The 25,426-nt window shown below is 35.3% G+C and overlaps 1 protein-coding gene across 2 annotated transcripts in view; it reads left to right on the top strand.

Annotated features, from left to right (window-relative positions):
* The window catches only part of ruvbl1 (RuvB-like AAA ATPase 1), a 110,186-nt gene that overhangs the window by 5,896 nt on the left and 78,864 nt on the right, over nt 1–25,426 (top strand). For both annotated transcript variants that reach the window (XM_069937401.1, XM_069937400.1), the window contains exons 2-3: nt 1,697–1,783; nt 9,858–9,990. In XM_069937401.1, the coding sequence (XP_069793502.1) occupies nt 1,697–1,783; nt 9,858–9,990 (220 nt within the window). The remainder of the gene's footprint in view (nt 1–1,696; nt 1,784–9,857; nt 9,991–25,426) is intronic.

Below are 25,426 nucleotides of genomic sequence, written 5' to 3'. Positions count from 1 at the left end.
TCTTGATGCATGCATTTTGTTGTCCAAGTGTTCCAGGGCTTTGTGTAGAGCCAATGAGATGGCATCCACCACAGACCTGTTGCTATGAAAGGTGAATTGGAACGAATCCATGTTGCCACTCAGACATGCTGATATGCTTCAATACTAGTCTTTAAAAACACTTCATCGCTGTTGATGTGAATGCTATTGGTCAATAGTCATTTGAGGAGAGATGTGATACATTAACATAAAATTGAGGGATATAGATAAGGTAAAAGCAAACAGGTTTTTTTCCCACCGAGACAAAAATGAGAGGTCATGGGTTAAGGGTGAAAGATGAAATGTTTAAGGGGCACATTCGTAAAAACACACAAAATGTTAGAGGAACTCAGCGATCTGATCACCGTCCATAAAAAGCAAAGATATATTGCCAACGTTTTGAGCCTGAACCCTTTTTCAAGGAATAAGCCAGAAGCAGGAAATCTCAAAGCCTCAGAATTCACACAATGCTGGGTGGGGGAGGAATCTAAACCATTTAAGGAGACCTTCACTCAGAGGGTAGAGAGAGTGTGGAATAAGCTGCCAGTGGAGGCAGTGGTTGTGGATTTCAACATTTCAGAGATTAGATAGATATATGGATGGGAGGGTCACAGAGGGATATGATCTGGGTTTCAGGTCCCATCAACCTGCACCTCAAATAAATAGTTCTTCACTGAATAGATGTGCTAAAAGGCCTCTTTCTGTGCTGTAGTGTTTTATGATTCTTCAGTTCCAGTCTGGGCTTGTCTCTGATTTGGAGGAGGCTGCATCGGGAGCACCAAATGCAATAGATGAGGTTGGATAAAATGCACATATGACAAAATAGATATCTCTTTGAGAACAAGAGCCATGGAATAAATGAGTTAATTGCAATGAAATTAAATTTGGCTAGAAGAGAATTGTGTTGTACTGGATGAAAGTGGAGTCCTCTCGGAATAGGGAGAGGGTCAATGCAAAGGATACTGGTTCTCTTAATATATTAGTTTTTTGGATGGTATACTGGGAACATTTTTCAAATCTGTGCATGTTACAAAAGTTAATCATATTGTAAAGCATGAGTACAATAATAGACCAACAATCTGTTCTGCTAGAATGGGTGGATGAGTGATAAATCAACTTTAGTTCTGAGAAAAGTGAAGTTTCATTTTGATAGGAAGATGAGAAGGGACAATATAAACTTGGGGTCAATTTTCAAAGACATACAAGAACATGGAGACTCAGATGTGTGTGCAGAAATCTTTGAAAAATGTCAGGAGTAAAAGAAAAAAATGGTTTAAAAAAAACTTGAAAGATGTTTGTAAATATAGGTGTAAAGAGTAATGGTGACTTTATAAATCTAGTTTGGTCACAAATGGAGTATATACGGAGTATTGGGTCCACTCTTGGGTTTCACATTTAAGAAGAATACAGACTTTTTGGAGTGGTAGTAGAAGAAACTTAACAAAATATTTTGGGCTAAAATGCTTTGGTTGTCTTGAGGATAAGTTGGATTTATTAACCTTGGAACAGGGCGAGTGGGAGTTGCAAGGAGATCTGATAGATGTATTTAAAATGACAAAGCAAGAAGTTGGTTTTATTGGTGCCAATTGTCAAGAATGTTCTATACTGCCTTTTTTGTTTTTCTTTGGAAATTAATACATAGTATATCCCATTTAATAGTACTAATCTTTCTCTTTAGGCATGTGGAATCATAGTGGAACTGATTAGGAGTAAGAAAATGGCTGGAAGAGCTGTTTTGTTGGCTGGGCCTCCAGGAACTGGCAAGGTACAGTAGCCATTTACTGATCTGTAATTTTATTGGAAACCATGAAAAATCTGGCAACCTTCCCACTGCATGGGCTGTAACATTCACAGTTGTAGATTAGTAGGCCACAGGTATGGGCCTAGTTCAAAATTATAAGTTCAAATTCCAGTATGGTAAACATGGAATTTAATCTCTGTATTGCTTTAGAATTCTGAAAATAAAATCACATATAATTTGCAAATGCCTTTTGGGAAGGTGAGTGAGAAAGGAAGGAAATCTGCCAATTTTTTTCTGTCTTGGCCTCTTAATGCAGACACATGGCAATCAGGCTGCCCTTTTGAAATATTTAACAAACTATGTAGCCACATTAAAGCTCAAAGGATCGAGGGAGTCACGTGATGGAGTAGTGGCCGGTCAGGGAATTCCAGCCCTCTCCGGAAAAGTTTAAAAAAAAACGCACAAAACACAAAGGTACAAGATTAAAATTTAAAACAAAGTAAAAATAAAGGTGAGAAGAAAATGGCAGTGAAGAGAGAAAAGTCGAAAACAATGGGAAGAAGATAAGAAGAAAGAACGTCAGAAGAAGAAGGTGAAGGCCTTACCTGTCCGAGGAGGCCCGCTGCGGAGAGAGAAGCCCGCTCCCTCAGGTCAGTGGAAGTCCCGGGCTCGGGACTACAAAAATGGCTCACAGAGCCGAGTAAAAGTGCGCAACCGCGCATGCAAAAAAAACACACTGACGGGAGGGGGGATCAGCTGCGGAGTCGATCTCCACAGCTGAGAGAGACACCTGCAACACAGCAGCAGGTGCAGAACACAGAAAATAACGACAACAAGAAAGAAGAGGGTAAAAAGAAAACAAGGAAACAACAGATGGTCAACCAGAGGAAGAAGAAGAAGAACAGAAAGAAATGGAAGAAGAGGAGAAAGGCAAGACAGTGGATACATCTATTTTAAAGAATATATGGAATCAGTGAAAGAATGGCAATTACAAGAATTTAATGAGATAAAAAGAATTAAGAGTGCAGAAGAAAAAATGAATAAAATAGAAATGGTCATATCAGAGATAAGAAAAAGAGTGGATAATATGGAAGAATGAGAAATAATTGTAGAAATGGAAGTAGAGGACTTAAAAGAGAAATTAGAAGAATCTAATAAAAATGTTAAAGAGGCACATGAGCTGTTAGCTCAGAAGATAGATATAATGGAAAACTATAATAGAAGAAATAATATAAAGATAGTGGGCCTTAAGGAAGATGAAGAAGGCAAGAATATGAGAGAATTTATAAAAGATTGGATCCCCAGGGTCCTAGGAAGACCAGAATTACAGGAAGAAATGGAAATAGAGAGGGCACATAAAGCTTTAGCCCCGAAACCACAACCGCAGCAAAAACCAAGATCCATTTTAGTAAAATTCTTAAGATATACAACAAGAGAAAACATATTGGAGAAAGCAATGAAGAAAATAAGAGAAGACAAAAAGCCACTGGAATACAAAGGTCAAAAAATTTTTTTCTATCCAGACATAACTTTTGAACTCTTGAAGAAGAGGAAGGGGTTCAATACAGCAAAAACGATCTTATGGAAAAAAGGATATAAATTTATGTTAAAGTACCCAGCGGTACTTAAAATAGTTATTCCAGGGCAACAAAACAGATTATTCTCGGATCCAGAGGAAGCACGAAAATTTGCAGAACAACTACAAAACAAGCAGAGAGATGAAGACATGTAATGAGAATAAAAATGACCACGAACTATATGTATGTGTGTATATGGGTATATGTATGTGTGTGTATACATGAATATATCCGTATTTAGAGAAAAATATATAGAGTATAGATAAGAATTAATAAGGGAATGAAAGGGAATAAGGAAGGAATTAAAAGAGTGACCTTTGTTACATATGAAAATTGAAATCTTTTCCGGGGGGGCTGGGAGGGGAGGAGTTACGGTCACTGCAAAATCAGTTGACATTTGCGAGTGAATTCGCAAATCCAAATGGAGAGGGGAGATGTGGTTGCCCGACAAGGGATAAAGGGCAACTCAGGAGGGGGAGGGAAGAATGGGGTTAAAGAAGTTTTAAATAGGAGAATAAGGAAAATGTTTCATGTTTTAGAAATGTTGTCTTATAAAGTGTTCAAAACAAGAAAGCAGAAATGGATAAGAGGGAAAGGTGATGATGGAGAAACGGAAAGGGAAGATAAACAAAGTATGAAATGGCTACGTTGAACTATATGACTTTAAATATTAACGGAATACATAACCAAATCAAAAGGAAGAAACTGCTAAATTTACAGAAAAAAAAAATTGATATAGCATTTGTGCAAGAAACACATTTAACTGAATTGGAGCACAAGAAATTAAAGAGAGATTGGGTAGGACATGTAACAGCAGCGTCATATAATTCAAAAGCAAGCGGAGTAGCTATATTAATCAGTAAAAATGTACCAATTAAAATAGAAGAGGAAATAATAGATCCAGCAGGGAGATATGTAATGATAAAATGTCAGATATATTCGGAGTTTTGGAATCTACTCAATGTATATTCACCTAACGAAGAAGATCAAAAGTTTATGCAAGATATTTTTTTGAAGATAGCAGATATGCAAGAGAACATATTAATAGGAGGGGATTTCAACCTTAATTTGGATTCAAATATGGATAAAACTTGGGAAAAAAATTAACAGAAAGAACAAAGTAACCAAATTTATAATTAAATCGATGCAAGAAATGCAACTTTTGGATATATGGAGGAAACAACACCCAAAGGAAAAGGAATATTCATATTATTTGGCTAGACATAAAACATACTCAAGAATAGACCTATTTCTGTTATCAGCTCGTATGCAAGTTAGAGTAAGAAAAACAGAATATAAAGCTAGAATATTATCGGACCATTCACCCTTGATATTGACAATAGAGTTAGAGGACATCCCTCCAAGAATGTATAGATGGAGATTAAACCAAGATGAAGAAGGTCTATAATCAGGAAACAGAGCAGTTGGAAAGGGAAATAGTAAATATAGAAAAAGAATTAGCAATGAAGGAAGATACAACTAAAAGAAGAGAATTGGCAGATAAAAAAATAAAATATGAAACACTACAAACGTATAAGGTGGAGAAGAACATAATGAAGACAAAAAAGAAATATTATGAACTAGGGGAAAAAACGCACAAAATTCTAGCATGGCAGCTTAAGACAGAACAAGCTAAGAAAATGGTATTGGCATCAAGGAAAAAAGACAAACAAATTACATATAATCCAAAAGAAATTAAGGAAAACTTTAGAGAATTCTATGAACAATTATACCAAACTGAAAACGAAGGGAAAGAAGGGAAAATAGATGAATTTCTAACTAAAATTGAACTACCAAAATTACAAATAGAGGAACAAAATAAATTAACAGAACCATTTGAAATAGTAGAAATACAAGAGATAATAAAAAAATTACCAAATAATAAAACACCAGGAGAGGATGGATTCTAGATGGATTATAGAATTCTATAAAATATTTAAAGATTTATTAATTCCTCCCCTCCTGGAAGTAATCAACCAGATTGACAAAACACAAAGCTTACCAGATTCATGTAAAACAGCAATAATTACAGTAATACTAAAGCAAGGGAAAGATCCACTCGCACCAGCGTCATATAGACCAATATCATTACTTAACACAGATTATAAGATAATAGCTAAACTATTAGCAAACAGAATAGCAGATTTTTGTACCTAAAATGGTAAATCTAGACCAAACTGGATTTATTAAAAAAAGACGCACAACAGACAATATTTGTAAATTTATTAACTTAATTCATGCAGTAGAAGGGAGTAAAGCGCCAACAGTAGCAGTTGCTTTAGACGCAGAGAGGCCTTTGACAGAGTAGAATGGAATTATTTATTCAAAGTATTGCAAAAATTCACTTTACCAGAGAAGTATATTAATTGGATTAAAGCATTATATAAGGGGCCATTGGCGAAAGTGACAGTAAATGGATATATATCAAAGCAATTTAACTTAAGCAGATCAACAAGGCAGGGATGCCCACTATCACCCTTATTGTTCGCGTTAGCTATAGAATCACTAGCAGAATTGGTAAGAACAGAAAATAATATAAAAGGGATAAAAATAAAAGACAAAGAATATAAAATCAGTTTATTTGCGGATGATGTTATAATATACTTAACAGAACCAGAACTATCAATAAAAGAATTATATAAGAAATTGAAGGAATATGGAGAAGTGTCGGGTTACAAGATTAACGTAAATAAAAGTGAAGCAATGCCAATGAATAATGCAGATTTCTCAAAATTTAAGAAGGAATCACCATTCAGATGGCAAATGCAAGCAATAAGATACCTAGGTATACAAATATATAAAAATCTCGGCCATCTATATAAACTCAATTATTATCCACTAATGAAAATATTACAGGACGATTTAGAGCATTGGAAAGATTTACCATTAACACTAATAGGAAGGATAAACTGTATTAAAATGAACATTTTCCCAAGGATATTATACCTATTTCAGGCATTGCCAATACACTTGACAGAGAAATTCTTCAAGGAGTTAAAGAAAATAATAAGGAAATTTTTATGGAAAGGGGGGAAACCAAGGATAGCGCTAGATAAATTAACAGAATGGTATAAACAAGGAGGCTTCAAACTGCCAAACTTTAAAAATTATTATAGAGCCGCACAATTAAGATACCTATCAGATTTTTACCAAACAAGGGAAAAGCCAGATTGGACTAGATTAGAACTAGATAAAATAGGGGAAAAGATACCTGAACACATATTCTATAAATGGGATGAAAAATAGGTACAACGTAGGAGTTCTCCAGTATTACATCATCTGCTCAATATTTGGAAGAAGATTCATGTAGAAAGAAATAAAACAAATTACCAATTATCAAAACTAATAATGACGCAAAATAAGTTACTCCCTTTTACAATAGATAACCTTTCCTTTAGAGAATGGGAGAAAAAAGAGTTCAAAAGAATAGAAAATTGTTTTACAGGAAATAGATCATTATCCTTTGAACAAATGAAAGATAAATACAATATAACTCAAGATACAGTGCTGGCATATTACCAATTGAGATCCTACTTGAAGGACAAATTAGGAAGCAGTCTGAGGTTACCAGAGGGAAGTAACTTTGAATATGTGATTACAGATACAATGATAATCAATAGATTTATAATATGTATATTAAACTGCAAGAAAAGGAGAATGAGGAAACAAATGGTAAAACTAAACAAAAATGGGAACAAGATTTAAATATAAAGATAAAAAAGGAAACATGGGAGAAGTTATGTTCTGAAACGATGAGAAATACAATAAATACGAGGTTACGTATGATACAATATAACTGGATACACATCAAAAGTTAAATAAATGGGACCCAACAGTATCTGACAGATGTTTTTGTTGTAAAAAAAAAAGAAATGGAAACAACAATTCATGCAATCTGGACATGTGAGAAAGTAGAAAAATTTTGGGAAGATCTAATCCAGATATTAAATAAAATTACAGAAAACAATATACCAAAAAACCCAGAGATCTTCCTCCTAAGTAACATAAAAAAACAAAGAATTTGGAATTGATTTGGATGGTGCACAAAAAAGATTTGTTAAGATAGCTCTCGCCGTAGCAAAAAAATGTATTATGTCAACCTGGAAATTGGAAGATAATTTTAGAATACAACAACGGTATATAGAAATTAATAAATGTATTCCATTAGAAAAAATAACATATAGTTTAAGAAATAATATTGAAATATTTGAACAAATATGGGAGCCATACATGAAACACAATAGAGAAAACCTACCAGGGACATTCACCACCTAAATTAACGAAAGGAGAAGGAAATGAAAAGAACTGACTCAGTGGAATTTCTTGTTTATTTTTATTGAATGACAACATTGTTTGACTGGTTTAATGTATCTTAGATTTTGTACTTTAAATGGATGGGGGGGGAGGTAGGGAAGGTGGGATGGGAGGAGGGAGGGAAAAGGAAAATGTATGTATAATGGTCAATGTGGTTTATGGTGTGAAAAATAAATTTTTTTTAAAAAAGCTCAAAGGATCGAAAACAAAGTGGACCCCCAAATATTGACCATGGCACCAAATTTAGCACAGAACTTGAAAATCTTCTCAAACATCTGGGGACAGATGGTTAAATTGGGAGGACTTGAGAAGCATTGTTTTGCTTACAAAATTATATTTCACAGACAGCGTGAAAGATCACCCTATTGCATTTTTTGCCGTACAACTTATACCTCCTCTGAGGTATACAGGAGGGAGTAGCAGACCTTATGATTTCTCATGGCTTCAAGTAAAACATCAACAAGTCAGAAACATTCTCATGTATGCCACCTACTGTGTCCTTCAACAACATGTGTTAATGCTATTCCATATTGAAGTACTGGAGATATCGAGAAGATAGGATGTACCTTATGGACTGTAATGAAAATCACCAGAAGTGGCTTGATAGCACCACCACAGAGTAAGCTTTGGTAAAAAGATGCAATAACTCGCTGAGATTTCTAATACAATGTGGTGCAAACCCATGACCTCTACCAACTACAAAAGCTTGGGAATACCACCTGGAAGTTTTCTTCCAAGCAACACACCATTTTAACTTGGAAATATATTACTGTTCTTTTACTACAGCTGTGTCAAAATTGAGGCACTTTCTACCATCAGCATTGTGGCCATACCCACACTTCAAAGACTAATTTACCACATTCCCCAGAGCAGCACTAGCAAACCTTCCTGCAAGTTCAGATGCAAACTGTCCTATTGGACTTTCCCTGGAAGAGATCCCGATAATCCAGAAACCTGAAGCCCTCCCTCCTGCAGCAACTCTTTAGCCATGTGTTAAGATGCATTATCCTCATATTTCTAGCCTCATTAGCATGCAGTATGAGTAGCAATCCTGAAATCACAACCCTGGATGTCCTGTCTTTCAACTTAGTGTTTAACTCCCTGAACTCTCTTTGCAGGACTTATCACCCTTCCTACCCACACCACTGGGCCCTACATGGACCATGACTTGTGGCTACTCACCCAACCCATGAAAATGCTGTGAACACAATCTGAGATATCTGGGATTCAGATTCTCAGTGTCTTCCACAGAACCTCTTATCAGTTCCCCTAATCATGGAATCCCCTATTACTACAGCTCACCTCTTCTGCTCACTTCCCTCATTAACCACAAGACCAGATTCTAAGCCAAAAATCTGACCAGTGTGGCTTGTCCCTGATCGATCATTCGCTCATCAGAAAACAAAATAGTATACTTATTATTGAGGGGAACTGCCACAGGGGTGTTCCCTTTCTCTCTCCTGACTGTCATACAGTTACCAACCTCAGAGGTGTGATGGTGTCCCTGTAACTCCTGTCTATCATCCCCCCAGCCTCCCAAAGGTTCTGGAGTTCATCTGGAGTGTACTATGCTCTAATGTTTTATGTCCTCTGGTTTTTGCTATCTGCCTGGGAAACGGTGCTGGTTGTCTGCTAATTAATGCCTCATAATCTTGCAGACGTCTATTAAGTCACCTCTCCTCCTTCTTTGCGCCAAAGAGGAAAGCCCTAGTGATGCTAACCTTGCCTCATAAGACATATTTTCCAATCCAGACAACAACCTGGTAAATTTCCTCTGCACCCTCTCCATAGTTTTCACATCTTTCCTATAATGAGGTGACTCACTGGTCTATAATTCCTTGAATTCTCCCTATTACCTTTTTTAAAACTAGAGGCCACATTTGCTATTCTCCAATCCTCTGGCATCTCCGCATCTCCCCTGACACCCTGGGTGGGGGTGGGGGGGTTGCAAAGATCTTTGCCAGAGCCCCAACAATCATATTCCAATTGTTGTGACCCACTTAAAATTTATTCTGCAAAAACACTGCTCTATTATCAATCTAGTTACAAATATTGTATGCAAATGTCTTTTTCTACAATTACGCCCCCTCCTCTTATTTTACTTAATTTGTCTAGCCAACTAGAGGGATTATTTTGAGCAAATTGTTCTTACCTTATATTGCTGAATGGGTGTGATCACTGAATATGCTTTCTTTTCCTTTTTCCAGACTGCTTTGGCTCTGGCTATTGCACAGGAGCTGGGAAACAAAGTACCATTCTGTCCTATGGTGGGAAGTGAAGTCTATTCAACTGAAATCAAGAAAACTGAAGTACTTATGGAGAACTTCAGACGAGCGATTGGTAAGTGGTAGGCTTTAAGATTTGGATAATGGATTTTAGATCTTTGTTCTTTGTTGTGTTTTTATATTTAGCTTCTTGTGTAGCACTAAATTTTGGCTTTCTATTTTGTAGAAAGTTTGTTAATTCAGAATGGAAATCTTTGTTAAACGTGTTGACCAATAAAATGGTCATATTGTGTTTCTTAAACAAACTGAACAAATGTTCGATATTATAACATAAATTCCATTGCTAGTAGCATATCACTGGACATCAATTTAAACTATTATATTAAGTTGAATATTATAAGCTGTAAAGTTAACGTTGTTCAATACTATTCCATTTGGAGCTAGCATTTTCATCAGCTGGGAATGAGTGTCTTTAGATGTAACTTGACAAAAAGATGATCTGCTGATGTGTAGAATAATAATAGATGCAGGTCAAACCCGAGAATTTGCTCGTCAGAACTGTGCAATAGCTTATAAAAGCTGGTTATATTTAACATTACTAGATTGAAATGGAACTAACATGAAGTGAAAGCACAGCACAGTGGGTTTTTTATGTTGTTAGGCACTTAATTGTGCTAATGTTAGATAATGAGATTGTAGTCATTGTAGTGTTGGAAAAATAAAGTTGTAGGAAATTGTAATTCAAATTCCTAGTCTGAATCCAGAGCAAAAAGATAATATATCTATGATAAACTGAGCAAACTGTAGAAAGTAGGAAATTATCAAAAATAAAGTTGATAAAGGGCCAGTGTACTCTGTACCTTTTAAGGGGTGCAAGCTCTCCTTGCCAATAAAAACAATTATGTATAGAATGACATCAAATTAAACAAAAAGGATAAATGTTGAAACTGAAGCAGGTATCAGAGGATATAAAGTACAGCGAAAGGTTATAAGCAAATATACAAAATGGCCACATAAAATAAAGGATATCAGAATTAACACTTTTACAGTTGCTTTTGAGCAGAAGTGATCAAAAGTATAATGGCCTGCTTAAAAGCACTATAGCACTATTTTAAATAAAAATGAGAAATTAGATAACCTGTTGAATTATATTATGTTGTACATTCAGTAGAGGAAGAGGATAACCCCAAGATCCTAAGAAAGTTAATGAAGGAAACCATTTCATTGGAGTGTTATATACTCAGGACCACATGATTTCTATGTGTATTGCTTGACATTTTTCTACATAAAATGATATCTGTTGTCCAATTCATTTGTATATCTTGCTCATTGTGTAATTTCAGTACATATTATTTAGCATGTAATATCTGAGCTCTTTTCTCTAACTATACATTCTCTCCTGGTTTGGTGACATTTGTAAATCAATTAAAACCTTTTTTTAAAAATTAAAAACAACAATTCCATAGATCTCTGGAATAACCACTCGCTCTTTACTATTCTCTCTCTGCTTCCAATCCTGAATCTACCAGCCTCAGTAACACAATTCCTACAAGTTTAGTTCCTTATTCTTATCCATTTCCTAGGATTTACTCTTGACTCTTACACAGCTTTGGCTTGTGTTATTACTTCCTTCAGGCTATAAAGGAAATTGTTCAGGAAAGGCTTTTCCCTTTGGAATCCATGTTGACTTTGAATCAAAAATCATTGCCTCCTCTATTTGTTTTCCATATTTCCATATAATTTTGAATAAACTATTTATATTCCCCAAAAGAAACAGCATAGTGTTTCTGGGAACTTAACACCTATTACATGTTGAAGAAAGTCTATTAAATTAGTCCAAAAAGAGTTCAATTTGGGGAATATCCATGTAGTGTAAAAAAAAAAGTGCCTACATCCTGTTTACATCAAAAACACTTATCCAAAATATCTAACTTCAATCTATTAAGCTTTTGTGGTGTGATGTATAACTGATGTAGGGAATTGTAGTGTACCTTTCTATATCTAACATTTTTTCAACTATCAGAACATATTTATGTCCAATTTCTATCATTTATATCTATGCCCAGGTCCACTTCCAACTTTTGTTTAGATTTATGAAAATCTTTCTTCTTTACTGCCGTCAAAAGTAATAAATACATAACTGATGAGCACTTTTTTGTATTTGGATTTGATATTATTGTTTCTATTTCATAATTTTCTAATAGTAAATAGGATGTAGTTAATCTTTCTCATAGATAAACCTTTAATTGATAATATCCAAATATTTTATTATTTTGTATTTCATTTTTAGCTTTATATTGATCAATTGTCTTTAACTATCTGCCTTGATTAGCCTTTTATAAATTTTATTCCTTTTTTTGACCAGTTAATAAAATTTATATTATTCAGCGTAAACTGTATCAATTTATTTTGCACCAGTGGTATTTTCACAGATCCATACCCCTTAACTCCCATCAATATATGTACCTTATGACACATTCTAACCAAATGTTATAATATTGGTGTGTTTGTTTCTCCAGTTAATAGTACCTCATTCCGTTTGTATAGGAATTCTTCAGATTCTTTTTCACCTATTTTATTCATTTCTATATTAACCCAAGCCACCTTTTATCCCTCCTCAAAAAAAAGAAAAATCATAGTTAGTCTGCTTTATAATAATACTTAAAATTTGGAAGTTGTAAACTTCCCAATTAAAATCTCCAAGTTAATTTTTTCATAGAAATCCTTGAAATCTTGCCTTTCCACAAGAATTTCCTTATACTTTTGTTTAGATCCTTAAAAATATTTTTAGGAATATCAATGGGCAAAGATTGAAATAAATATTGCACCTGTGGGAAAATATTCATTTTAATACAATTTACTCAACCAATTAATGTAATTGGTAAATCAACCCATTTAAAAAAAATCTTCTTCAATTGTTTTTTAAACAATGATCCATAATTATTTTTTTAATTCTCTAACTGGTTGTCCATTCTAATTCCCAAATATTTTATTCCACGTTCAGGCCAGTTAAATCTCATATTTTGCCTATAGTGGGTAGAGTCACCAAAAGTCAGAGGCATAATTTCACTTTTATCCCATTTAACTTTATATTCTGAGACTGCTCCATATTTTTCTAATTGCTTATGTAATTTATTTAATGAATTTTACAGATCTGTCAAATAAATAATTACATCATCTGCAAATAAATAATTTTATGTTCCTTGGCCCCTATTTTAATACCCTTAATATCTAAATCTGTTCTAATTAATTCACCTAACAGTTCAATTACTAATACAAAAAGAGCTGGCGATAATGGACAACTTTGTCTTGTTTAAAGATATATATAACAACAATTACAGCACGGAAACAGGCCATTAGGCCCTTCTAGTCCGCACCGAACCAAACACCCCTTTCTAGTCCCACCTCCCTGCACAATGCCCATAACCCTCCATCTTCTTCTCATCCATATACCTGTCCAACCTTTTCTTAAATAATACAATTGACTCCGCCGCCACTATTTCTCCCGGAAGATGATTCCACACAGCTACCACTCTCTGAGTAAAGAAGTTCCCCCTCATGTTACCTCTAAACCTCTGCCCCTTAATTCTTAACTCATGTCCTCTTGTTTTAATCTTTCCTCCTCTTAACGGAAATAGTCTATCCACATCCATTCTGTCTATCCCTTTCATAATCTTAAATACTTCTATCAAATCCCCTCTCAACCTTCTACGCTCCAAAGAATAAAGACCCAATCTGTCCAATCTCTCCCCATACTCCAGATGCGTAAACCCAGGCAACATTCTGGTAAACCTTCTCTGCACTCTCTCCACTCTGTTTATATCCTTCCTATAATTAGGCGACCAGAACTGCACACAGAACTCCAAATTAGGCCGCACCAACGTCTTATAAAATCTCAACATCACCTCCCAACTCCTATATTCCATGCAATGATTGATAAAGGCCAGCATACTAAAAGCCTTCTTCACCACCCTATTCACGTGAGTTTCTACCTTCAGGGAACGATGTACCGTTACTCCTAAATCTTTCTGCTCTTCTGTATTCCTCAATGCTCTCCCATTTACCACATATGTCCTATTCTGATTCTTCTTACCAAAATGAAGCACCTCACACTTATCAGCATTAAATTCCATCTGCCATTTTTCAGCCCACTTTTCTAAGCAGCCCAAATCCCTCTGCAATCCTTGAAAACCTTCTTCATTATCCACTATTCCACCTATCTTAGTATCGTCTGCATATTTACTAATCCAATTCACCACCCCATCATCTAGATCATTAATGTATATAACGAACAACAATGGGCCCAATACAGATCCTTGAGGCACACCACTGGTCACCGGCCTCCAATCTGACAGACAATTATCCACTACCACTCTCTGGCCTCTCCCTTTCAGCCAATGTTCAATCCATTTGACTATCTTAAAATTTATACCTAAAGACTGCACCTTCCAAACTAACCTTCCATGTGGTACCTTATCGAAGGCCTTACTGAAGTCCATATAGACAACATCCACTGCGCTACCCTCATCCACATTCCTAGTCACCTCTTCAAAAAATTCAATCAGATTGGTCAAACATGACCTTCCTCCCACAAATCCATGTTGAGTGCTCCTGATCAGACCCTGTCTATCCAGATGTTTATAAGTACTATCTCTAAGAATTTTCTCCATTAATTTACCTACCACAGACGTCAAACTTACAGGCCGATAGTTGCCAAGCTTCCTCCTTGAACCCTTTTTAAATAACGGAACCACATGCGCAATGCGCCAATCCTCCGGCACTATCCCCATATCTAATGACATTTGGAAAATTACCGCCAGAGCCTCTGCTATTTCCTCCTTCACTTCTCTCAATGTCCTGGGGAAGATCCCGTCTGGTCCCGGAGACTTATCCATCTTTATATTCTTCAAAAGCCTTAAAACTACACCTTTTGTAATCTCTATATTCCCCATATTTACCCAATTTGCTTTTTTTATCCCACATCTCCCAATATCCTTCTCCTTAGTGAATACCGAAGAAAAGAAACTGTTCAATATCTCCCCCATTTCTCTAGGCTCCACACACAGTTTTCCACTCTGATTTTCTAAGGGACCAATTTTGTCTCTAGCTTTCCTCTTACCATTAACATATTTGTAGAACTCTTTTGGATTAGTTTTCACCCTGCTTGCCATAGTTTTCTCGTACCCTCTTTTAGCTTTCCTAATTCCTCTCTTAAGATTCCTCTTACATTCAATGTATCTTTCAAACATCTCCTTAACTCCATGCTTTTTATATCTAATGTACGCCTCCCTTTTTCTTCGAACCAAGTTTCCAATATTCCTTGAAAACCACGGCTCTCTCAAACCTTTTGCCCCTCCTTTTAACCTAACAGGAACATAAAATAATAGAATCAGACATTAGACCATTTGTCACTACTCTTGCTCTTAGTTGAATATATAATGCTTTTATCCAATTTATAAATGTTTGTCCTAAGCCAAATTTAGCAAAAGAAAATCCTATTCTATTCCATCAAATGCTTTTCTACATCTAAAGCCACTGCTACACTTAACATTTCTTCCTTTTGAGCTTGATGAATTAAATTAATCAACCTAGTTACATTGTCCACCAATTTTCATTTTTTTAAAATAAAGCCTGTTTGAATTTCAGTAAAAAAGTTTCCAGTCTGTTTGCCAATATTTTAGCCACTATCTTGTAATCCACATTGAATAAAGATATCTATCTATAAGATAAAGGCATAAATGGATCCTTATCTTTTTTTGAAATTACCGTTTTAATTCCTGTCTTAAAAGAATCAGGTAGCTTTCTAGTTTCTTCCAGTTGCATTAAGAATTCCATAAATACAGGGATCTACACATCTTTAAATTCTGCTGTGAATCCATCTTCACCAGGAGATTTATTGTTTTGTAAAGAAGCTATAACTCTTCCAAACTCTTCAACTGTAAAAGAGGTTCCTAATATTTTCTGTTCTCCTATATTTAATTTAGCCAAACATATTTGAGTTAAAAATCAATCAATTTTATTGTCATCCTATGTAGACTCTGATTTATATAGTTTCATGTAAAATTGCTTAAAACGAGAGGAGTCACGTGATGGAGTAGTGGCCGGACGGTGAACTCCAGCCCTCTCCAGAAAAGTCGGGAAAAACAAGAGAAAATACAAAGGCACAGAAATACAAGTTAAAGAAAAGTGAGTATAAAGGTGGAAAGAAGATGGAGACAAAAGGAGAAAAATCAAAATCAACGGAAAGAAGAGAGGAAGAGAAGACAACGGAGGAAAAAGGTGAAGGCCTTACCTGTCCGAAGAGGCCCGCTGTGGAGAGAAGACCCCACTACCTCAGGTCGATAGAAAGAGAACTACAACAATGGCTCACAGAGCCGAGTAAAAGTGCGCAACCGCGCATGCGCGACTCCTCGCGCATGCGCGATGCGCATACAAAAAAACACACCGACGGGAGGGGGGACCAGCTGGGGAGTCGATCTCCACAGCCGGCAACGACAGCTGCAGAACACCTGCAGCAAGAAGAGACCACAGAAGACAATAGAAACAAGAAAGAAGAGGAGGAAAGGGCAGCAAAGAAACAACAGATGGTCAACCTAGAGGAAGAAGAAGAGGAAGAGGAAGAGTACAGGGAAATAGAAGAAGAAAAGATAGGCAAGGTAAAGGAGGTACTTGCACTTGTTAGAGGATACATGGAGTCATTTAAAGAATGGCAAACACAGGAATTCAATGATTTAAGAAGAAGAATAAACAACACAGAAAAGAAAATAAATAAAATGGATATGACCTTAACAGAAATGGGGAAAAAAATGGACAAGATGGAAGAACGGGCAATAGCAGCAGAAATGGAGGTAGAAGACTTAAAAAAGAAATTGGAGGAATCTAATAAAAAAACTAAAGAGACACAAGAATTACTAGCCCAAAAAATAGATATAATGGAAAATTATAGCAGAAGAAATAACATAAAGATAGTGGGCCTCAAGGAAGATGTAGAAGGCAAGAATATGAGGGAGTTTATAAAAGAATGGATCCCTAAGGCCCTAGGATGTCCAGAACTACAGCAAGAAATGGAAATAGAAAGGGCACATAGAGCATTGGCCCCTAAACCACAACCACAACAAAAACCAAGATCTATTGTAGTAAAATTCCTAAGATATACTACAAGAGAAAAGGTACTGGAGAAGACAATGGAAAAAGTAAGAGAGGGCAACAAACCACTGGAGTATAAAGGGCAAAAAATCTTCATTTATCCAGATATAAGCTTTGAACTCCTAAAGAAGAGAAAAGAGTTCAATGCAGCAAAAGCGATTTTATGGAAGAAAGGATATAAATTTACACTGAAGCATCCTGCGGTATTGAAAATATTTATCCCAGGACAACAAAACAGACTATTCTCGGATCCAGAAGAAGCACGAAAATTTGCAGAACAATTACAAAAATAGACTGAGGGATGAAGACGGGTAATGAGAGCAAAAATTATCACGATTGATATGTATGTGGGTAAAGACAAAAATAGACTGAGGGATGAAGACGGGTAAGGAGGGTAAAAATGACCACGATTGATATGTATGCGGGTAAAGAGGTATAAGAGTGAATAGAGACAATGGGCATATGTGAAAGTATCTGTAATTAGAGGAAAACATAGAAAGTATAGACAAGAATTAACAAGGGAAGGTAATGAAATAGAGAGAATAAGGAGGGAACTAAAAGAGTGACCTTTGTGACATATAAAAAACGAAATCTTTTCTGGGGGGGGCTGGGTGGGGGGAAAAGAGCGGTCACTGCAAAATCAGTTGACACTTGCGAGTGGATTCGCAAATCCAAATGGAGAGGGGAGATGTGGTTGTCCGACAAGGGATAAAGGGCAACTCAGGAGGGGAAGGGGAGATTGGGGATAAAGAAGATAGAAATAGGAGAATAAGGAAAATGTTGGATGTTGTAGGAATGTTGTCTGGTAAAGAGTTGAAAATAAGAAAACAGAAATGGAAAAGGAGGAAAGGTAATGATGGAAAAACGGAAAGAGAAGATAAACAAAATATAAAATGGCTACGCTGAACTATATGACTCTAAATATTAATGGAATACATAACCAAATTAAAAGGAAGAAACTACTAAATTTACTGAAAAAGGAAAAAATAGATATAGCATTTGTCCAAGAAACACATTTAACTGAATTGGAGCACAAGAAATTAAAGAGAGATTGGGTAGGACATGTAACAGCAGCATCGTATAATTCAAAAGCAAGAGGAGTGGCTATATTAATTAGCAAAAATGTGCCATTTAAAATAGAAGAGGAAATAATAGATCCAGCAGGGAGATATGTTATGATAAAATGTCAGATATATTCAGAGCTTTGGAATCTACTTAATATATATTCACCTAACGAAGAAGATCAAAAGTTTATGCAAGATATCTTTTTGAAGGTAGCTAATACGCAAGGGAACATACTAATAGGAGGGGATTTCAATCTGAATTTGGATCCAAATATGGATAAAACGGGGAAAAAAATTAACAGGAAGAACAAAGTAACCAAATTTATAAATAAATCAATGCAAGAAATGAAACTTGTGGACATATGGAGGAAACAAAACCCAAAAGAAAAGGAATACTCATACTACTCGACTAGACATAAAACATACTCAAGGATAGACCTATTCCTGTTATCAGCCCACATACAAGGGAGAGTTAGGAAAACGGAATATAAAGCTAGACTATTATCGGACCACTCACCCCTGTTATTGGCAATAGAGCTAGAAGACATCCCTCCAAGAATGTATAGATGGAGATTAAACCCCATGCTACTTAAAAGACAGGATTTTAGAGAATTTATTGAAAAACAATTAAAAATGTACTTTGAAGTAAATACGGAATCAGTGGAAGATAAGTTTATACTATGGGACGCAATGAAAGCATTCATTAGAGGGCAAATAATAAGTTATGCAACCAAGATGAAGAAGGACTATAATCAGGAAACAGAGCAGTTGGAAAGGGAAATAATAAACATAGAAAAAAAATTAGCAATAAAGGAAGATACAACCAAAAGAAGAGAATTGGCGGATAAAAAAATAAAATATGAAACATTACAAACATATAAGGTGGAGAAGAATATAATGAAGACAAAACAGAAATATTATGAACTAGGGGAAAAAACACACAAAATCCTAGCATGGCAGCTTAAGACAGAGCAAACTAAGAAAATGGTATTGGCAACAAGGAAAAAAGACAAACAAATTACATATAATCCAAAAGAAATTAAGGAAAACTTTAGAGAATTCTATGAACAATTATACCGAACCGAAAACGAAGGGAAAGAAGGGAAAATAGATGAATTTTTGACTAAAATTGAACTACCAAAACTACAAATAGAGGAACAAAATAAATTAACAGAACCATTTGGAACAGTAGAAATACAAGAGATAATAAAAAATTTACCAAATAATAAGACACCAGGAGAGGATGGACTCCCAATAGAATTCTACAAAACATTTAAAGACCTAATAATACCGCCCCTCCTGGATGTAATCAACCAGATTGATGAGACACAAAACTTACCAGATTCATGTAAAACAGCAATAATTACAGTGATACTAAAACAAGGGAAAGATCCACTCTCACCAGCGTCATATAGACCAATATCTTTGCTAAACACAGATTATAAGATAATAGCTAAACTATTAGCGAACAGATTAGCAGAACAGGTACCGAAAATGGTAAATTTAGACCAAACTGGATTTATCAAAAAAAGACGCACAACAGACAATATTTGTAAATTTATTAACTTAATTCATGCAGTAGAAGGAAATAAAGCACCGGCAGTAGCAGTTGCTTTAGACGCAGAGAAGGCCTTCGACAGAGTAGAATGGAATTACTTGTTCAAAGTATTGCAAAAATTCAGTTTACCAGAGAAGTATATTAATTGGATTAAAGCATTATATAAGGGACCGTTAGCGAAAGTGACAGTAAATGGACATGTATCAAAGCAATTTAACTTAAGCAGGTCAACGCGGCAGGGATGCCCACTATCACCATTATTGTTTGCGCTAGCTATAGAACCACTAGCAGAATCGATAAGAAGAGATAATAATATAAAAGGAATAAAAATAAAAGACAGGGAATATAAAATCAGTCTGTTTGCGGATGATGTGATAGTGTACTTAACAGAACCAGAACTATCAATAAAAGAACTATATAAGAAATTGAAGGAATATGGAGAAGTGTCGGGATACAAGATAAACGTAAATAAAAGTGAAGCAATGCCTATGAATAACGCGGATTTCTCAAAATTTAAGGAGGAATCCCCATTCAGATGGCAAACGCAGGCAATAAGATACCTAGGTGTGCAAATAAACAAAAATCTAAGCCAATTATATAAACTCAATTACAATCCACTAATGAAAAAATTACAGGACGATTTAGAGCATTGGAAAGAGCTACCACTAACACTGATAGGAAGGATAAACTGTATTAAAATGAACATTTTTCCAAGGATACTATACTTATTTCAGGCATTGCCAATACAACTGACAGAAAAATTCTTCAAAGAGTTAAAGAAAATAATAAGGAGATTTTTATGGAGAGGGGGGAAACCGAGGATAGCACTAGACAAATTAACAGAATGGTATAAACAAGGAGGCTTACAATTGCCAAACTTCAAAAATTATTATAGAGCCGCACAATTAAGGTACCTATCAGATTTTTATCAAACAAGGGAAAAACCAGACTGGACGAGACTAGAATTAGATAAAATAGGGGAAAAGATACCTGAACACATATTATATAAATGGGACGAAAAATTGGTACAACATAGAACTTCTCCAGTATTACACCATCTCCTCAATATATGGAAGAAGATTCATGTAGAAAGAAATAAAATAAATTACCAAATACCAAAACTAATATTGACGCAAAATAAGCTACTCCCTTTTACAATAGACAACCTTGCCTTTAGAAAATGGGAAAAAAAAGGGATTAAAAGAATAGAAAATTGTTTTTCAGGAAGTAGATTCTTATCCTTTGAACAAATGAGAGATAAGTACAATATAACGGGAGATACAGCGCTGGCATATTACCAACTGAGATCCTACTTGAAAGATAAATTAGGAAGCAACTTGAGTTTACCAGAGGGAAGTAACCTTGAATATGTGATTACAGATACAATGTTAATCAAAAGATTTATAAAAAATATGTATATTAAACTGCAAGAAAAGGAAAATGAGGAAACAAATGGTAAAACTAAACAAAAATGGGAACAAGACTTAAATATAAAGATAAAAAAGGAAACATGGGAGAAGTTATGCTCTGGAACGATGAGAAATACAATAAATACGAGGCTGCGCATGATACAATATAATTGGTTACACAGACTATACATTACACCGCAAAAGTTAAATAAATGGGACCCAACAGTATCTGATAGATGTTTTCGATGTAAAAAAGAAAGGGGAACAACAATTCATGCAATCTGGACATGTGAGAGAGTAGAAAAATTTTGGGATGATCTCAATCAGATATTAAATAAAATAACAGAAAACAATATACCAAAGAATCCAGAGATCTTTCTCCTAAGTAACATAAAAAATAAAGAATTTGGAATTGACTTGGAGGATGCACAAAAAAGATTTGTTAAGATAGCCCTAGCTGTAGCAAAAAAATGTATTATGTCAACCTGGAAATTGGAAGATAATTTGAAAATACAACAATGGTATATAGAAATGAATAAATGTATTCCATTAGAAAAAAATAACATATAGTTTAAGAAATAATATTGAAATATTCGAACAAGTATGGGAGCCTTACATTAAATACAATAGCGAAAACCTACCGGGAACAAACATTACCTAAGTTGATGGAAGGAGAAGAGAAGAAAAGAATGGACTCAGTAGAATTTCTGGTGTATTTTTGTTGAATGACAACATTGTCTAACTGAATTAATGCAACCTAGATTGTATAACTAAAATGGATGAGAGGGGGGGGGGATGGGGGGGTGGCTTGGGAGGAGGGAGGGGGGAGGGAGAAAAAGTCACTGTAAATGTGTGGAAAAGAAAAAGTGTATATCATGGCTATTGTGATTTATGGTGTGAAAAATAAAAAATTAAAAAAAAAAAAAAAAAAAAAAATTGCTTAAAACAATTATTTGTATCCTGGGGTTTATAGGATATGTGATCTGACTCATCTCTAGTTGCAATAATAACTTTTGATACTTGTTCTGTTTTCAGTTTCACGTTAAGACTTTATGTGCTCGTTCCCCTAATTCATAATATCTCTGTTTAGTTCTCATAATCATTTTTTCCGTTCTATAAGATTGTAATGTATTGTACTGTAACTTTTTATTCTAAAAGATTCATCTTTTTTCTTCTGACAATTGTTTTTGTAATTCCTTTTCTAGATTTAATATTTCTCCTTCTCAATTATTGATTTGAGATATGTATTCCTTTTTAAATTTAGAAGAAAAACTTATTATCTGTCCACGTATATACACCTTCATTGCATCCCATCGAACAAATTTATTATCCATCGAATCAACATTAATATCTAAGAATTGCTTTATCTGATTCCTAATAAACTGACAAAAATCTTTCTTTTTCAATAACCTGCTATTAAACTTCCATCTAAAACTCACATACTGCTTGTCTTCTAAATATAATGTTAAGAACAATGGAGAATGATCTGATATGAACCTTGTCTAATGTTGAATCTGTTGTACCCTACTTTGAAGTCTTGCTGACAATAGAAACATATAATTTCCAGAGTATGAATCATGACTATTAGAATAAAATGAATAGTCCCTTTCTCTAGGATATATCCTTCTCCAAATATCAACCAGATTCAAGACTTGCATTAATGACAGGTATTTTTGCTGCCTTAGATTTCAGCACACTTTATGTAGATCCACCTAATAAGGGATCGAGACAAAAATTAAATCTCCACCTACTAAAATATTTTCATTAGCCTCCGCCATATTTAAAAAATGTTTTCTTGTATAAATTTACCATCATCAAAGAGGGGTCACATGATGGAGTAGTGGCTGGTTAGGGAAAACCAGTCCTCCACAGAGAAAGTTGGAAAAAAAGTAGAAAAACAAGGCAGAGAAGAAAAACATAAAATAGCCACAAGATATAAAGTATAAGAAGAACCTGAGGATGGTTCCAAAGAAGAAAAAGACTACAATGATAAGTAAAGAAAAGATAAAGAAATCACCAGAGAAAAAAGAAGAAGGCCTTACCAGAGTCCATGAACAGGGAGCTCTCCCAAAGAGGATGGCCCGAGCAGCGAAGCTGGAAAGCAGGAAGCTCAGCAGCGACATCCCCTGGGGTGGTCTGGAGTTTTGGCTTGTGGAGCCTGAAAAAGAAATGCCAGTGTGCATGCACAACACGTATTCTAAAGAGGACGCCAAAGGGGATGGACGCCAACAGCAAGACACTGATTCGGTAATGGGAGGAGCCATGGAGAAGACACTGATAGAAGCAAGTTCAACACGGAGCAAGAGAAAGAAGATCAAGACATACAAGAAAAAATACAAGGAAAAAAACAGAAGCAGATAGTAGATAAGGAATACTTTGACAGTCAAATAAAGATTCTAATGGAAACAATAATGGCTGAGTTCAGTACTATTTAAAATAAAAACCATGCAAGAGGGTGATGTAAAAATACAAAGAATGGAGAATGCTATGGCTGAAATGAGAAAGCAAAGTGATGAAGTGGAAGACAGAATGATAAGCATGGAAATGGAAGTGAATGGGTTAAGAGAAAAATTGGAAGATAGAGGTAAGGAGATTAAGAAGACAGATGATTTATTGGCCCAAAAAATTGACATTTTAGAGAATTTCAGTAGACGTAATAATATAAAAATAGTTGGCCTGAAAGAAGATGAAGAAGAGGCATATATAAAAGGATTTATGAAAAGAAGGATCCCACAGATCTTGGGAGTAGAAGAACTCCAAGAAGAAATAGAAAATGAAAGAGCCCGGAGCCTTGGCACCAAAGCCCCTGCCACAGCAGAAACTGCGTTCCATGCTAATAAAACTACTACGATATACAACAAGAGAGAAAATATTGGAACTGGCAATGAAAAGAGTGAAAGAAAATAAGGAACCATTGGAGTACTATGGGGAAAAAAAAATTTAATCCAGATATTAGTTTCGAACTTTTCATGAAGTGAAAGGAGTTTAATTTAGCAAAAACTATACTATGGAAAAAAGTTATGGCATTCAGCAGTCTTGAACATATTCATCCCTGCTGGGCAGAATAGACTGTTTTCGGATCCAGAAGAAGCTCATCGCTTTGCAGATCAATTACCAAATAAGTAACAAGAAAAGGAGTAAAGAAAATGCTAAAAGGACTGTTAAGATAATGTATATAAATAAGTTGGAATGTTAATATAGTTTGAGTACAGACGTTTATTGACGGTGAGCGGGAGGTTTGAGCTAGTGGAGTTGTTCTAGTGGACCGGTGCGGACTCGAAAGGCCGACATGGCCTGTTTCCGCTCCGTAAATGGTTATATGGTTATATTTTTAAGAATAATGCATAGTGATTTCTCTGGGGGAGGGCTGGGAAGGGGGGAGGATCTGCCCACTGCAAAATCTGTTGACATTTGTGGTATATACCGCAACCCACATAGAAAAGGGAGTTGTGGTTGTCTTGCGAGGTGGCAAGAGCAACTCAGTAAAGGGAGATTTAATGTTGTTTTCTTTAATAATATTCCTTAGTTTTCTTATGGTTTTTGTTATTTTCCTACCAGTTGTGTCGTCACAACTGGTAAGAACAATCTAAAGAGTGATTTTTGAAGGGTGATGGAGGGGTTGAAGAGGTGGGATAGAGGTGAAAATTTGTGTAAGATGAATACACTGAACTATATGACTATTAATATTAATGGAATTCACAATCAAATTAAGAGAAAAAGTTACTAACACTACTTAAAAAGGAGAAAATAGACAGCATTTATTCAAGAAACACACTTAACTGAGTTAGAACACTGCAAACTGAAGAGAGACTTGGTAGGTAACGTAGTAGCATCATACAATTCAAAAGGCAGGGGAGTTGCTATATTAATAAAAATCTGCCATTTAAGATAAGTGAAGTAATAACAGACCCAGCGGGTAAATACGTAATGATGATGTGCCAGATCTATTCAAAATCTTGAAACTTGTTGAACATTTATGCACCTAATGAAGATGACCAGGAATTTATGCAGGACATTTTATTAAAGATAGCAGACACACAGGGACATATTTCACTTGGGGGAGATTTTAATTTTAACCTTGGCCCATCAATAGATTAAACCAGGAAGACTACCATAAAAAATAAAGCAGCTAAGTTTACATTGAACTCAATACATGATATGAAGATCATTGATATATGGAGGAAACAACATCCAAAAGAAAGAGATTATTCATATTAGACATAAAATCTATTCTAGGATTGATATGTTCTTGTTCTCAGCTCAGATTCAGGGGAGAGTTCGAAAGACAGAAAAAAGGCAAGACTTTTATCAGACCACTCACCCTTGTTATTGACAATTGCTTTAGAGCAGGGGTTCCCAACCTTTTTGTTCCTC

The sequence above is a fragment of the Narcine bancroftii genome, chromosome 5, assembly GCF_036971445.1.
Source record: "Narcine bancroftii isolate sNarBan1 chromosome 5, sNarBan1.hap1, whole genome shotgun sequence".
Lineage (NCBI taxonomy): Eukaryota > Metazoa > Chordata > Chondrichthyes > Torpediniformes > Narcinidae > Narcine > Narcine bancroftii.
Note: the sequence above shows the minus strand (reverse complement) of the source record. Positions and strands in the feature narration are given on the sequence as shown.